We start from the raw sequence: 16,384 nt of genomic DNA on the forward strand, positions 1-16,384 counted from the left end.
TAAACATAGGATGAACGCATATGAAGGATGGACGCATTCAAGGAGTCATCTGAACATTTGGCTTATTAGGAAGAAACCTTGGGCCTTAAGAAAATGAGGTGGGTGCATAAGAAGACATGCAAAGTTGAGGGCTATATGTTGGTAAAAGGGGAGCAAGACACCTTGGGTTACGCTGATACAAGATTGCGTTAATAGTGTAAGGAAAAGACACTTGGACATGCGGTCAAGTAGAAGGTGTCAGCCTTAGAGCAATCTTGGACACCTATAAATAGGGCCAAGGACTTCAGATGGGAATTCAAAATCTTTTCAAAGGACATAAAGAAGAGTGTATTGGGAAAAGACTGTGTGTTGATAGTAAGACCATGCGTTGGTCAAGAGGTTCCAAGAGAAGGAGATGCTGTCGGATAGGAAGGTCTGGAAGTGGCATCAACTTGGGACGAGGAGTTCTCCCAGAATACTCGTGCGTTTGATGTGATTTCAAAGCCACTTGAAATATAGGAGAGTCTAGTTTTTAGGGTAGGGCTTCCGATAAGAAGATCCAAAGAAACGGGCTGGAAAGTGAGGACAAGATAGAGGGGTCGAGCTGTCGGGCAAGCTGGGCTAGTCTTGATGTTTTGATGTTTCCGGCCAAATCACGAGACATTATGAGCTAATATTTTGAGGTAATATTCTGAGACATTTTGGAGAATATTTGTAGAAGGAATTTTCTCGAGATAAAGCCTAGAACTATGAGTAATCTGAGCTTCAAATTGAATCTGGAATTTAGGGTTCAAAAGAGGAGCCTGGGAAGATCAAAGAATTTCTAGAGAGAAAGGTTCCTAAATGATCAAGATGAGTGGTACTTTCCTTTAAGTCTTGAAGCATATCTTTTAGATTTATTTGTATATGCTGTAACTAGCATGAGAATGAGATTATGTGATTGGGATGGTCAGGGGGTCAATAGACCTAGTGCCTAAGCCCGTAAGCAAAACCTCACGGGATGGTCAGGGGACCGAGAGGTCTAGTTTCTGAGCCTATGGGAGGATCCTCGTATGGAATGGTCAGAGGGCAGCCTAGCTTCTGAGCCCATGAGCGGGGAGCTATGTGCATATAGGAGACAAAGGAAACGTAAAGAGTAAGTGTTGTATTTAGTAACAGTTATCTATCTACCGTGTGTGTAGGTAGATAACATACTAGAATTTTAAAATCGAAAGAATTTGAAGAGTTCAAATTATTGTAAAGGGAATTGATTGATATGATAGAAAAAATATATAATGTTAATTGCATATGATATAATTAATATACATTATACTATAAAGTTAATTTTGAATTAGATTCAAAATTAAACTATATAATATGAGAGTATTAATATTTAATAGGATTCAAAATTAAACTATATAATATGAGAGTATTAATATTTGGATAAGATTCAAATATTAATATAAATTATATTAAAACTATAAGTTATAATTAATATGAATAAGATTCATATTAAAATTATAGGTTATGTGAGAGATGCACATTTTGAATATGAATAAAATTAATTAAATTATATATCGGATATTAAATTAATTAATTAATTTTATTAAATTAAATTAAATATTGGATATTAAATTAAATTAATATATTATTAAATTATATTATATCATATTCTCTTGCGTTGTGGGGAATGGGAGAGTGGGAGAGTGGAGAGAGGGTAGTTACCCTCTCCTAAATCTACATAATAGTTTGCAATTGTAGAGGTTGCTTGAATGAGATTCACGTAAAAATGTTTATATTCTCCCCTCTAGCTCGCAATCTGACCATCTCTCACACTCTGAAAGAAAAGAGTTCTTTGTGTTGTTCCCTTCCTTTCCACAAGGTTTTCACAAACTCTTCCTTGTCCAAGAGAATAGTAGAGAAGTCTCTTTTGATGGTGTTTTACACATGGAATCGGTTTGTGTAGTGATGTGAGGATTCAATTCTTTAAGGGTGAAGGATGTTCTTCAAAGGTAACATCCATTTCCTAGATAATCGAGGCAAAAAATGATCATACACTTCCACATAAGGAATTTGATTCCTTCATACTGAATATAATATTAAATTCAATAAAGCGACCGAATATCACTCTTCTGAACATATCCAATTGCACAAGACTCAGCCTCCTCTTGATAGAAATGTTGGCATGCTTGATATGAAATAAGCTGGTGTATTGAGCAGAAAATCACTCAGACATAGGAATATTGTACCGAATTTTTGCCACGTCGATTCCACAAGAAGTTCATGTTAGAAATGTCAAAGGCAGTAGTAGAATTATCAGACTATATCATTAACGTTTCACTTACCGTTATCATTTCAATTATCATTTCTGTTACCATTTAGGTCCAGGTTTAAGTTACTGCTACCGTTGACCACAACTCTATCAAAAACGATAATGCAATGTAGGATGCAAACAATACTAGTCCATCGATACACCAATCGATAACTTCAGAATAAGTCAATAAATTAATACTATATAACATGCAATTTCATACATCTAAATGATAGTATGGTGTCAAGGGTAAAACAAATTTTGTTTTCTCTAACTCGGACTACAAATTCAAGAAAAAAAAACTATGATGTTTTATGGCTCTAGACGAATAGGTCTTGAGAGAAAAAGTAAAGGACGATTGAAGTGTAAAATGGAGGACTTATGGGGCATAATAACCAAAAATGGTGTACTTACTGATGATTAAGCGCCCAGATGCTAAACCCTAAAATGTTAGTCGAATGTAGACCAAAAAGAAGTTGAAGAAGAAAATCAAACGGTCCAGAGATTTTCAAAATATTTGTGGAAATAGGGGTTTCGTCAATTGGTCAAACATTGATTAAACATGGAGAGTATTTTCGTAATCTTACTTTGTCCATATAACTACAACTCCAAAGTAAATAACCTCAATAATGATTATATTACCTTTATAAAATGTATAAGCAAACGTGATTAATAGCAACCAAATAAAGATTACATTTGATGATCGTTACCATTGATCCATTAATTCAATCCAATTGCAAATGCACCAAAATTCATTAAGAATTAGTAAACGTGGCCTAAATTCAATCATTGAGATTCTAAGTTTCTTCTACCTAAACAAACTTTATTAAATAATGAACCCAACCATGAAAACATTTGGATTTGATTGGTCAGAGTTATTAGGGTTATTATTAAAAATAAGTAAAATATTAATTTGTAAAAGAATTTTCACATATTAAATTAAGATTAGCAAATCAATTTTAATTCATATTAAGAAAATTTTCTTTCATAGTGTTAAAATTATTTTTAATATTTGTAAGAAAATAAATATTCTAAAAAATCACAAAATTAAGTAAAACAGACAAAAAATGTGTATATATAATCGTACCGGAAGTAAAAAAAAATAACTTTTAAAATTAATAAGAGGAATTGGAATATGTAGGCACGATTTAGGTTATATTTGGAAAAATGACAAAATTGAAAAGTAATAAGATTTTTGGCAAATCACGTGTAGGATATTTTCTAAATTCCTATTTTGCCCCTAATGGGGTTGCTAGTTTTGTAGTTCGTGTTCTTAAAACTACACTGTAATTATTGAAGTCAAAGTAAGGATGTAGTTATGGATAAATGTGATTGTTGAGGCTTCTATTATCGAATTGCAGTCTAATTGATTTAATAAAATAACAATTAATGGTCCATTCCTATCTTTCATCGGATTTGAATTTGAATCTATTTTATATTAGAAAATTAAATTCTATATACGTACTTTATGAATTAATAATGATTAACGAAAACTTACTAATTTTTCTCCAAAATATAAATTTAAATTCTAATATCGTGTTTGATTTGTTCAAACTAATTTTCAATTCACTTTTTCAAAAACATTTTTTATATTTTTAAATGTTTGTTACCGGATTTGATTCTATCTAAATATTTTTTTCATTGTTTTCTACATGTTCTTGTCAAATTAATTTCATCTTTTCATATTTCCGAAATGTGAATTATGTCATTACTAATTTTAAATTTATGTCTATTCTTATCGAATTTAAATCAATCTATATCCTTTTAATCAATATTTTTAAAAAGTGATTGTTATCGACACATAAGTTTAAAAGTCATTTTTGGTTTGTCATGCTTTCTTCTCTAGTTACTGTTTTTACTATGGTTTTACAACGAATTAGGCTCTGTTTGATGGTACATGGGATGAAAATTCTTATTATCATGATTTTTGGATTGTTGAGGTGTATATTTTGTCAAACTGATCCTTTCAATAATTTATGGAACATATCCAATGTAAGCTTCTTCCCTCTAGCAATCTAACTATATCTCGGTTGACAATAAATTGGGACGGTTCCAACAATTCTAATCTTATTAGGATTGTTGAGGATAAGGATATTTTGTGGTTAATGTCGTCGGACTGCCCCCAAATGATATATGTGTAATCGTTGAGTATGTCTTTGTTATTGGTTCGAGTTCTGGAAATACATTGCATTTGAATAAGGAGTTAGCAGGAACAGATCCTCAATGTCTTGAGCACAGTATACTGTATTTGAATAATGAGTTAATAGGAATAAAGTGATGGTCATATGCTTGCTTGTTTGTTCCCTAGTCATTCCAACAACTTTCAATCTTTTACTAACCCTTGTTCTTCCTTCAATTTTCTCTTTTTTCATAGCTTTAATCATTCTTCGAATACATTTGACTGGTTGATTAATGTCACACCCCCTCTTAGATTATCCTCTTAACCTGGAAGAAGGTGTGACAGTAGTAGTTATTGACCCCATCACTAGCACTTACCACCTTTACCTTCTTACTTTACTCCTGAAATGCCAACCTGATAAACATTATTAACTTATGCAATTAGCTCACATCTGGAAAGCTCTACATAATTCTATATGATCACATGTTTAAACCATGACACAATATCTACAGATAAAATATTTACAGTTGGGTCCAAACTTTACTAACAAAACCCTGATTCCCCTCAAAGCATGTGTACATCGATATAGATCATTAACCTAAATTCTTTAAACTAGTCGGGCCTTTCAGTGGCAAGCAGCAACAGGATCAACCTTGAGGAATCTGACCGCTACCTGGGAAAGGAAAACATAGGAAAACTATGAGTTAGTTGCACAGTGAGTGACTATAGAAATCATATTATTTCATGCTTCACATTATTATAAAACATGTAAACATACTGGGAAACATTTCAAGCAACTTCCTTTAAAACATAAACATGGTTATAACATCAAGCTTTGAGAAGAATACTCATTAAACATCAATAAATATCATTAAACCTTAGTTGAGAACGAGCATACTTCGCTTTAGCTCTCAACGTTTGTATCCGGTCAAGAGACCCATACTTCGGCCTCTCTTTGTTGATATATGGCCTAAGAAACCCATACTTTGGCCTCTCATTCAGAATTGCCTATGTGCATGTGGAGTTTACTAGTACCGTCAACACCTTAGGTACTATTATCCAGGTACCTTCTCCGAGTCCTTCAGTACTGGGCTCTTCTCGAGAATCAAATCAAGCCTTAAAAGTAAAACATTTACATTATAATCATGCAATCATAGCCTTTATTTGAAAAACGCATGCTTCATCATAGCAACTTAGCTTTTGTAATGAATTAACATAACCTTGGCATGCGATACAACATATACATGCTGGAGAAGAAATGCTATGCAATTCATAAAAACTTGGTTGCTTGAAAATGTATAAACTTATCATTAAACATTATTGAATTCACATGGTCTTTACGCATAAACATTGAAGACATTAAGTTATTTTAGTCACTCACTACTCGTCTAGGCTCTTAACGGTTATAGGTTTCTCCTTGATCCTCTTGGCCTGAAGCAACATAATTCTTTGTTAGATTCCTTAGAATTCTCATAAAGAAGCTTCAAATAGTTTGCTTACTAGCAAGATCAACACTAGCGAGATCTTTACCAACGAGGTCATCACTAGCGAGATCATCTTATGAGCGAGACTTAGCATGAAAATCAGCGAGACTAGGCACAAATCTAGCGAGATTTTTCATTCTTAGCAAGACTTAGTATAATTTCTAGCGAGACTAGGCAGAATATTAACAAGATTTGAGTGGCCAACGAGATTTACACCAAAAATTCAGCGAGATTCTTCTCCTGAGCGAGATCTCCACAATTCTTGTCTCGCTCTCGCTCCCTCGGTGAGCTGCTTAGCTGCCTGTTTACGCAGCGAATTTCTATTTCAACTTCAAAAATTCATAACTCAAAATCCAGAACTCTTTTAAAGAAACTTCATTCTACAAACTCATTTAGAATTGAGTTAGATATCTTACTTTAAAATTTCAGCTCTAGAATCGATCTCTACAGCCTGTTATCCTTCAAAAATCATACCCTATCCAGATTACTCGAATTCCAGACCAACTTCAGTTCTTCTTCGAATTTCACATGTTTCCCTTCACATTTAGCTTAGGAATCCTTTGTAAAATTTGTTAAGAAATGAGCTAACTTACAAACCTCAAATATTCAGCTCCAAAATCCGTCTCTACAGCTTGTTATCCTTCGAACATCGTAACCTGTCCAGTTTACTCGATTTTCAGATCAGCTCCAATTCTTCTTCGAATTTTCCCCAAGTTTTCTTCACATTCTACCCCACTCAACCCTAAACCTTCTTCTTCTTCTCCAATTCGATGCCTAGCTGAAGTACCTCACTTGTTTCGGTTTGGAGGAGGAGGTATGTCGGCCGTAAAAATGGGGAAAGAGTGATCCCTCATCCCATCGACTTGCACCTTTTCCTCTTTTCCTTTCTTTTCTTTTTTCAAATAATCACAAAATTAATTAATTCCATACTTCCATTCAGCCTTTAGTATCGATAATAATAATAATAATCAAATTATGCTCCTAGTATTCTTCAAATTTTCCTACAATGTAACATTCCTCATAAGTAAACCTACTTAACATTGTAATCACATAGTTAACATATTTAGGTAGAAAAAGTAGGGTTCGAGTTTACAATTAATTTTTAAATTTATGAGTTAAAAGTTGACTATAGACAGATATATAACTTGTTTCTGTTTTGGAATCTTAAAAAGTAGAGGATAATATTTTATATATAAAATATTTATTTAATTTCCATAGTGATTACAATTAGTTTAAAAACACAATCTTATTCCTACATTTAAAATAATTAGATAAATCTTTATTTTTATTTGGAAAAAATAATAAAAATCTCTATATATCATATCTAAAAAAATTGGTTCATCACTTCGTTCATAGAGCGGGGGAAGGGGAATATGTGCAAAACAAATTACGGTGAATGTACAAAAAGAAAGATTAGGGAAGGTTTTTAGTTTATTTACTTATGGAAAAGGTTGTGAGTATTGTGATCTGGCTATAGAGATATGTTAGATTTGTCCTCCACTTGGAAACGAATCAATAAAGAAGTGCCTTGAAAGAAAAAACGAGTTTTGGAGATGATTATAGTTGAGAATGCAAAAGATTGAGGTTAGATTACCTATCGACAATGCATTTCTCTACTATTTTCTGGTGGATTTTGGAGGCTCAGAATGGAAGAAAGTCTTCTAACTTTGATTTTGTGTTGTAATTGTCGAAAAGATGGATTTTTTTTATCACGTTGATGGTCGATTGGGTTGCTGGATGAGAAGGATGTGGAGCACCGTTTATCTTTTGATTTGGGAAGAAATGGGATTAGAATTTGGAATTTTGTTTTTATTTTTATTGTTTTAAATTCATTTCTTGTTTAGTGTGATAATGATTCATTGTAGGTGTAGATTTGACATTTGTCAATTCATTATTTAACGTGGTAATTGTTTACATACAATGTATTTATTATTTTTTAAATGTTTCTAAAACCTACTTCCTTCAAATTCCTAAAGATTATGGGTTTGGGATTAGTTAGCGGCAGTATTGACGATTTCTAATTATTATTTTTAAATATTTAATTATGTTTTACTATTTTCACAATTTTGAAAACAATTTGCTATTTTTTTCCAAAATAATCCTTGAAATTTTCTATTTGTTTTGATAGCCCAATTATAATAAATTCAGGTTGATCTGTGTTATTTTAAGTGATCCCATGAACCAATCAAACCCAAAACATGTTAGTTGATCATGCAAATAAAACCATGGTAACCTCTTTAATTAACAATTAAAAGATTGGATAATTAATTATATATACGTTAAAAAATGAATATCTAAAAAAAATAATCAGATATATAGCAGTAATTATACTATCATTTGGAAAAATAGCAAAAGATGGGATCCTTTTGAATTATAGCAAAATGCATGAATGTTACGTGAGTCTAATTTTCTGAAATCCTAAAATGCCCTCATCGTCCATTTTAATTGCAGTGTAATTAATTTGATATCTTTATTAATGAGACTGTAATTAATTGCTCAACTATATATCCCAACAGATTCTCAATGTCAACTAAGATCATCATTTCAAGTGGATAATTTGCCATAAATTTTGCGATTTAATAGTTGTTTTGAATTTTCGAATCAAATTTAATAGTTGTTTTGAATTTTTGAATCTTGTACATCAACTAATTTTCAAATCTTATTATACTTTCAATTGATCTCAGTCAAGATTCACGGGTTTTAAATTATTTTGAACGTTACATTTATTATCCTTTTGTTTCAAACATAAAATATTAGAATACAACACATAGACCTAGTTTTCTTCATCCTCTGTTTTCTTATTATGGTCGTTCAATAATAAAAAGCTTTGTTCAATAGTAAGTGGGATGAAAATAACCACTATCACGGCTTTCGATTTATTGAAATTTCTATTGCTTTGAACATATCTTTTTGAATTTTCATCTTTTTTTTTTTACTAATTTTATTTTTTTGTTCTCAATCAATGAAAAATCTACTTTGGAGGTTTGATTTAATCGATCAAATCCACTGGTGCATAGATGAAAGGCTCGACTTAATCGACCATCGACCAAGAGTTCAAGTCGTAAAGTGTCTTCTTTCCAAAGTGATTCCTAGCCATTGTGAAAAAGTAGGTCAAGTATAAGGAATCAGTTTGTCTTGGGGGTCATAACTCACCTTGACAGATTCGATCAAAGAAGGAGGTACCATCATCGAATATTGTTTGTTTCTCTTTCATTCATGAGATCTACATGATTGACGCCAATACCATATCATAATTGGTTAGTAATTTCAATTGACGATTTTTAATAGGGATTTTCATACTCCATTCTAAATTGGATTCTCTTCATGAATGCAATTATTTAGATAAAGTTTTTATCGATCTAGCCCTCACTTTCTAAACTGATATTTTGGATCTATAACAAAAAAAATAAAGTATTGTTATAGAATTTTTTAGTAAGCTCCAAAGCCATGTATTTGTAGGTCACATTGCTAAAAACTTTCAAGAGACCTTTTAGGACTACAAACCCCTTATCTAAATTATAGTGTAACTAATTTTTTTCTTTCCACGTTTCTTCTATTATACATCTTTATTTTCTCCAAAAGTATGTCATTGCTTAAATCATCAAATCATATTGTTATTCTTTTTTCAAATATCAAAACTAAACCAACTTTTTTCAAATATCATTTTATTTATTTGTTTTGATTTTTTAAATCTTTTTTCAACTTATTTTATGTTTTTGCATTTTGATTTTTTAATTAGTTTGAAAAACTTAAACAATCAAATATCAGACTTTTTTTAATGAGTTTGAAAAGTTCAGAGCAAAGAGTGAAGACAAACTAATCACATTTAAAGTAATAAGATGGAGGAAATTATGGTTGCGACGATAGATTCAAACACACTGATTCTATTCACGATAACACCATTGTTAGGAGATGAGGTCAACGACGGAGCCTGTGTTGGAGGAGTTGAGATAGAAGAAGATGGATTTGGAGTGATCATTAGTAGCTCGGGGGAGCGAAGGAGCAATAAGTGAAGCTGGTGGAGAAAGAGTCAAAGTCGAAGCTGATGGTGAAATACTTATGGAAAGAGAGGGAGCCATGCCATATGGAGCCGGAGATGAAGACAAAATTCAAGTCGAATGTGTTGCGCACTATTTGTGGAGGAGTCGATTTCAGAGAGGAAAATGGCGGCAACTTGGTTGGAGAAGAGGTCGGTGTGGTGCTCAGAGTATGACCAATCAATAGTCTTTAGATGTTTTAATTACAGTGTAATTACGAATATTTCTTAATAAGTCAATTGCAATCTCGTTTGTATAAAATTCATTTTTTTTTAATTCGTTTTGTCATTTTTACAAATAAAATGTTGATTTGCTATTTTTACAAATGAAAAGTTAAAATCTATCATTCTTCTTGTTAGCTCATACTAAAATTAACTAATTAGTATTTTTTTTTTAAAAATATCTTTATTTACTGTTTAGTATATTTTTTATTATTAAAAATGAATTATATTAGTATATGATTATTTATTCACTAAAATCAATTATTTAATTGTAGTTAGGGAGAGTTCAATATTATTAATTACAATTTTTATTTGAATCAATTAATTTTAATTAAACAACATAAAGAAATATATTGTTAATAAAAAAAATATACAAAAATTAGTAAGAAGAATCGAACAAAATATGTTAAAAATGAAAATTAATAAGAAATATTAGATAAAAATTTTAAAATTATAGATGTTAATAATGAATGATTTTATTAAAATTAATATGGATAAATAATTGTTTGATTATAAAAAAAATAAGTAATCAATTATAATTAATCTAAATAAGTAATTCTTCATTCAAGTAAAATATTTTAATTTTGTGAAAATTAAATACCAAAATAAGATTTAAACTGCACACTTGTTTTTTTTTCCCAAGACATTTGTGATGTATTAGGATTTTCTTAAGCTGCAAGTTATGAACGTGCCAGTTAAGCTATACGCTCATGTTGGCAAAAAGATATCATGTCAATTACAGCCCACTTTCCTTAAAGGACTGAGACCAACGGCAGGTTCGAGCCGTAGATTCTAGGGTTTATATGGACGGTTAGGATTCGATTCTCACTATGGAGAATTGGATAGGATTTTAGCCTCTTACGTAATGCATTAACTTTTTTCCCTTTTCTTCCTCGTTTCGCTGTCGATCAAATCATTTATCAGCCCTAATCTGCGGTTTTGTCTCCATCTCCATCTCTTCCTCTCGCCGTCTGTTACTCATCGGGAATTATCCGGTTGGTCGAATCCTCAGTCGCGATCTCGGCAACTACGTCAACGGACATGGCGGCTGCAGCTACAACGAGCGTTGTGCCGCCGAATCGTCGGCGGACGGTTAACGCGCCGGAAGACAAGTTGGAATTCGAGACGACGGAGGGGGTTGAGCCGATCTTGACTTTCGATCAGATGGGCATTAAGGATGACCTTCTCCGTGGAATATATGCATACGGTTTTGAAAAGCCCTCGGCCATTCAGCAGAGAGCCGTGAGGCCGATTATTGAGGGTCGAGATGTTATTGCTCAGGCCCAATCTGGAACTGGCAAGACCTCCATGATTGCCCTTACCGTTTGCCAGATGGTTGATACCTCCAGCAGAGAGTGAGTCCCGTTTACCCTATCGAATATTCGATCTTTCATATCTCTTTTCCTCTTATTATCTTTCTATTTTGTGTATTTTGTGCAAACTATATGGAAGTTTTGTAGTAACCTAGCTCAGAAAATCAATTGGAAAGGAAAAAATTGGTTAGATGTCAGTCGGTTCTTTCCGCAAGAAGTTGTTATAACCTCTTGTTATCGTTTGGAAATTTCGCTAGGAAGCCAAGGTTTTGAATATGCATTCAGCTCATGGCTCAGGAGATTTTCCAATGTCCATCTGATCTCTTTTGTAATACGATCTCTTAAACTTCAAACTCTTAAGATCATTATGCATCTTAAATCTAATCAGGGTGCAGGCCTTGATCTTGTCCCCTACGAGAGAATTGGCAACTCAGACAGCGAAGGTTATATTGGCAATTGGCGACTACATTAATATACAAGCACACGCATGTATTGGAGGCAAAAGTGTTGGTGAAGATATCAGAAAGCTCGAGTTTGGAGTTCAGGTTGTGTCGGGAACTCCTGGAAGAGTCTGTGACATGATCAAGAGAAGGACATTGCGTACCAGAGCCATTAAGTTATTAGTTCTGGTAAGTTTGGGTGCCCTTCAATTATCTCTCCTGTTAGCAGAACGATTATTGTAGTTAAGTTTTTATGCAATTTTCCATACGTTATCATTTCATTTTCTAATATTTACTGCTTCAGGACGAGTCTGATGAAATGCTGAGCAGAGGGTTTAAAGACCAAATTTATGATGTATATCGATACCTCCCACCAGAACTTCAGGTTCTCCCTTTCTCTCTCCCTTTCGCCCCAATGAGTAAATGATTGTGCCCATAAGAGGCAGAAGATGATAAATAAATGAAATGCACTGTCTCATTGAATTGGTTGCTAAACATGCCTTCTTTAACATGTTTAACAGGAAAAATAATATTTAGTATACATGCTTTTCGTAAATATGATGATAAATTTGTATGTTCAATAATTTTCTTTTTTCTGCTATAATACATGATGGATTTATTAGTCTTTCATAAAGGAAGAATTGGGACTTCTCAGATTGCTGAGTGACAACAGGACTGTTTTCCTGATTTTTTTATTATTTTTTTTATTATTTATTTTTTTCTTTTGTGGTTTCTATGAAATCTTCGAAGTGGGAGACATATAATCTCGTCCAACTTCATTTTAATTAAGATTTTTGCTTGCATTTGTTTCCTTGATGTGCCATTTTGTAACAGATATGATATTAATGGTATATGTAATTTTTTCACCGTTTACCTGTTTGGTTATGGGAAACTAGTGACTTATCTGTTCCTATGAAGTTTTCTATTTTTACCTGTTTTCAAATAATCTAATGAGCTCTCACCTCAATTTTAATTTTAGGTTGTCTTGATTTCTGCTACCCTTCCACATGAAATCCTGGAGATGACGAACAAATTTATGACAGATCCTGTGAGGATTCTTGTCAAGCGTGATGAGTTGACTTTAGAGGTTTGTAACATTTTAGTTGCATGTGACTAAATGCCCTCTGGAAATATATCAGTGCCCTGATGCATGCTTTTATATTGACAGGGTATTAAGCAATTCTTCGTTGCGGTTGAAAGGGAAGAGTGGAAATTTGATACCTTGTGTGATCTTTATGACACCTTGACCATCACTCAAGCTGTAATTTTCTGTAACACTAAGCGGAAGGTAATAGTGTTGAAAAATTGTTTTTCAGGTCTCCTTAAAAAAGATCTTAAAATCTTATCAGACTCATCCTGAAACAGCAAATAGTGTAATGTTGGCCCTTTTATACGTGTTTGCCTTTTTACATGATTTTGGTATATTCCAAAATCTAAATGTTTGGAATGTTATTTTATTATTGCTTAACCTTTGTCCCCACTCTTATTTATTGTTTTAGTACAATTTTGTCTGTTAACAGTATGATTATTGATTAGAAAAGTCTATTTGAGGAAAGGATAGAGTAGAACTATCTTTTTGCGTTTCATTGCTTAAGGTCTAAGGATAATCCCAGAGATCCTCTACTCTCATTACCCTTGGTCATTGTAAATCATAGTGCCCATGTTCTACCAGACGACCTAAATACTTGCTGAGGATCACACCGAAGCTAACTATTAGTTACAATGGGTCCAACACTCACTATCACAACAAATTATTAGACCTATCCCTTGCCCTTTTTCTACTGTGCTTCTAACAACTGGAGGCATATTTCAGGCGTAGAGATTTCATTGCACTGATTCTTGGATTCCAATATTTGCTGTAAAAATGAAAATATATGCTTATTCATGGGTATAACCCTCCTTTTCTTTTTCCATACTATCAATGTTCTGTTTTTTTTTTCTAAAAAAAGCTTAACTATGCGTACAAAAACAATAATTTTGAACATTTTATGTGATCTAGGAGCTGCTTGAAATCATGCATTTTGAACATTTTATGTGATCTGCTTCCAGGTTGAATGGTTGACTGAGAAGATGCGAAGTAATAACTTCACAGTTTCACATATGCATGGGGACATGCCTCAAAGGGAAAGAGATGCGATCATGGGGGAGTTTCGATCAGGAACTACCCGTGTCCTAATTACTACTGATGTTTGGGCACGAGGGCTTGATGTTCAGCAGGCAAGTTTCTGGTTCCTTTTTTTGCCTAGAAATTTTATTCTGGGTCTTTTATTTTGTTGATCTTTGTTGATGTGCCCCTTACAAATTCAAGCAGCTCCTAGTTGTAGTTGTCTCAGTCAATTTCAACTTGGCACTGGATGAGTTAAAGTGAATAAATGACAAGATGTTCTGATCTTGTGGTCCCTTTTCTCTATGTTTTTGTCCGTGACTCTTTAGTGTCTCTCTATAATGTCAGTAAAATTATTGTTACCAGAATCACAAGCATCCATTCAATGGTCTTCTAGTTCTCTCTCGCAATGGAGATTGTTCATTGTGATTTTTTCATTCAAGAGGTCCTTTTTGTTCCGGCTCCTTTGAGATAAAGGGCAGTTTATATGGAGGGCGTTTCCACCACCCCCTCTCAGTTCTTTGGGGGCATTTGGATCGAGCAAAATTATAGGACTTTTAGAGGTGGAGATATCTACTGAGGAGGACTTTTAATGTGTCTTTATTCTTTTAGGTTGGGGCCATTTTTTGCATAGCTTGTCTCTGTTTTTTTCTTGGGTGGTCCTTTCTGTTTTGTTTTCTTTCATATTTTTCCATGAAAGCGGTGTTTCTCATAGAAAAAGGTCTTCTACTTTTGAGCATACCGTTAGTTTTAGTTGATTGCTAGTGTACTTTGTGGATCGTACGCATGAGTAAGTTATAGGTTACGAGGGTAGGGTTATCAAATGATTTTGATGAGAAGAATTATTAGATAATTAGGATATTCAAGTTAGTATTTGTATAGGCATTAATTTAGATTAATTAGTTAATCGTCGTATTTTTTTTTGTAAGGCTATAAATAGCCATTCTTTGGTTGTAATAGCAATGCTTTTTGAAAATTGTTTTGAAATATAACTTTTGTTCTTTTGAGTGTTATCTCATCTAAGATGAGCTTCCCTGATTTTGGTCTAATCCCTTCGCGTGCTACATCAGATTGGAAGTTGTATAAAATGACCCTGGCGATTTCTTTTATGTTTGGGGAATCATCTCCCACACATCGTTAAAATCTGTGTTTATTTTCCATTCATTACTTATCGCGGCAAAACAAAACAACTTATGTTATTTTGCATTAACCTTTGTCTCAGGTATCACTAGTGATCAATTATGACCTTCCAAACAATCGAGAACTTTACATCCACAGGATAGGAAGGTCGGGTCGGTTTGGGCGCAAGGTATGACACTCTATTCTGTATTTCAGTTTGATTTCCTAGTATTTCTCTTAAAGTAAACATTATGGATAACTTGTAGCATGAGTAAACTCATATAGAGAACTGGCTCTGATTCTGAATCGTATATCTATGTTTCGTTGGACGAAGGCCATGATGATTCATACATGGACGCTATGTTAACTTAAAACATCAATTGTCCTTGTAGAAAGTGATGAAAGAATGTGTTTTTTAATTCAAATTTCAACGTATTAACGCAGGGTGTTGCTATTAACTTTGTGAAAAGTGATGACATCAAGATCCTGAGAGATATTGAGCAATACTACAGTACCCAGATTGATGAAATGCCCATGAACGTTGCTGATTTGATTTAAACACTGCTTGATGATGCCTACTGTTGTATGCTGTGTGGAAGATTTGTGTTAATATTTGATGCTCGCACTGGAGGTTGTCTTTATAAGTGCCTTTTTTTAATGGGTGATATGATGTAGCGTAGGAAGAGATTAACACAGCAACCTTTTTCTGAGTGGCTTGGATGTGTCCATAAATTGTATAATACTTGCGATTGTTTTTCCATTTTTTCAATGGGGAAGGGACTCGAGATTATATTTTTGATTGACTTGAAATACATTTTTCTGATATTAGTTGTGTTATGCCTCCCATATTTTTCTACAAATGTTTACATTTCTAAGTTGTGGGGATTTGGGCATAATTTCTAATGAAGATTCAATGGTTATTTGGTTAAATTACAGAAATTACCATGAATGTTTTAGTGTTTCAAACTTAATTTTCAAGAGGGGCAAGCAAAAATAATCTTTTAAACTCTTTTTAAAGGTGAGATCCATTAAGAGGTTTTTATGGTAGGTTATAGGAAAAAAGGTCGGTCAGACAAGCATAGCTTAACCATGAGGTCTGCGGTTTAAGGTTTAAAGTTTTCTACTTCCAATGGTAGTAAAGAAAAAAAAAAGTATGAAGAAAAAAGAAAAGGCAATAACCAAGACTTTGGGACCTTTTTTGTCTTTGGCCCTATAACTGAAGACTTCTATACAATTGACTTTTTTTATGAGTGAAATTTCATGTTTACCCTCAATTTT

The 16,384-nt window shown here is 33.2% G+C and overlaps 1 protein-coding gene across 1 annotated transcript; it reads left to right on the top strand.

The window, feature by feature from the left end:
* The first annotated feature begins 10,770 nt into the window (after positions 1-10,770).
* On the top strand, positions 10,771-15,943 carry EIF4A-III (eukaryotic initiation factor 4A-III). Its single transcript, XM_039049099.2, has 8 exons — positions 10,771-11,485; positions 11,832-12,072; positions 12,188-12,268; positions 12,863-12,970; positions 13,052-13,171; positions 13,933-14,100; positions 15,210-15,296; positions 15,551-15,943. Exons 1-8 carry the CDS (start codon positions 11,172-11,174, stop codon positions 15,662-15,664), a joined length of 1,233 nt encoding a protein of 410 aa, XP_038905027.1. The 5' UTR covers positions 10,771-11,171; the 3' UTR covers positions 15,665-15,943.
* Positions 15,944-16,384: the final 441 nt, after the last annotated feature.

The sequence above is a fragment of the Benincasa hispida genome, chromosome 11, assembly GCF_027475165.1.
Source record: "Benincasa hispida cultivar pf3 chromosome 11, pf3_genome.v1.1, whole genome shotgun sequence".
In the NCBI taxonomy this organism is placed as follows: Eukaryota; Viridiplantae; Streptophyta; class Magnoliopsida; order Cucurbitales; family Cucurbitaceae; genus Benincasa; species Benincasa hispida.

What these genes read in the sequence shown, in the direction of transcription:
- EIF4A-III (XM_039049099.2), top strand. Translation starts at nt 11,172, where the DNA reads ATGGCGGCTGCAGCTACAACGAGCGTTGTGCCGCCGAATCGTCGGCGG. An exon ending in GTTGATACCTCCAGCAGAGA is followed by an intron (nt 11,486 to 11,831) that starts GTGAGTCCCGTT and finishes AAATCTAATCAG; the next exon opens with GGTGCAGGCCTTGATCTTGT. An exon ending in GAGGGCTTGATGTTCAGCAG is followed by an intron (nt 14,101 to 15,209) that starts GCAAGTTTCTGG and finishes CCTTTGTCTCAG; the next exon opens with GTATCACTAGTGATCAATTA.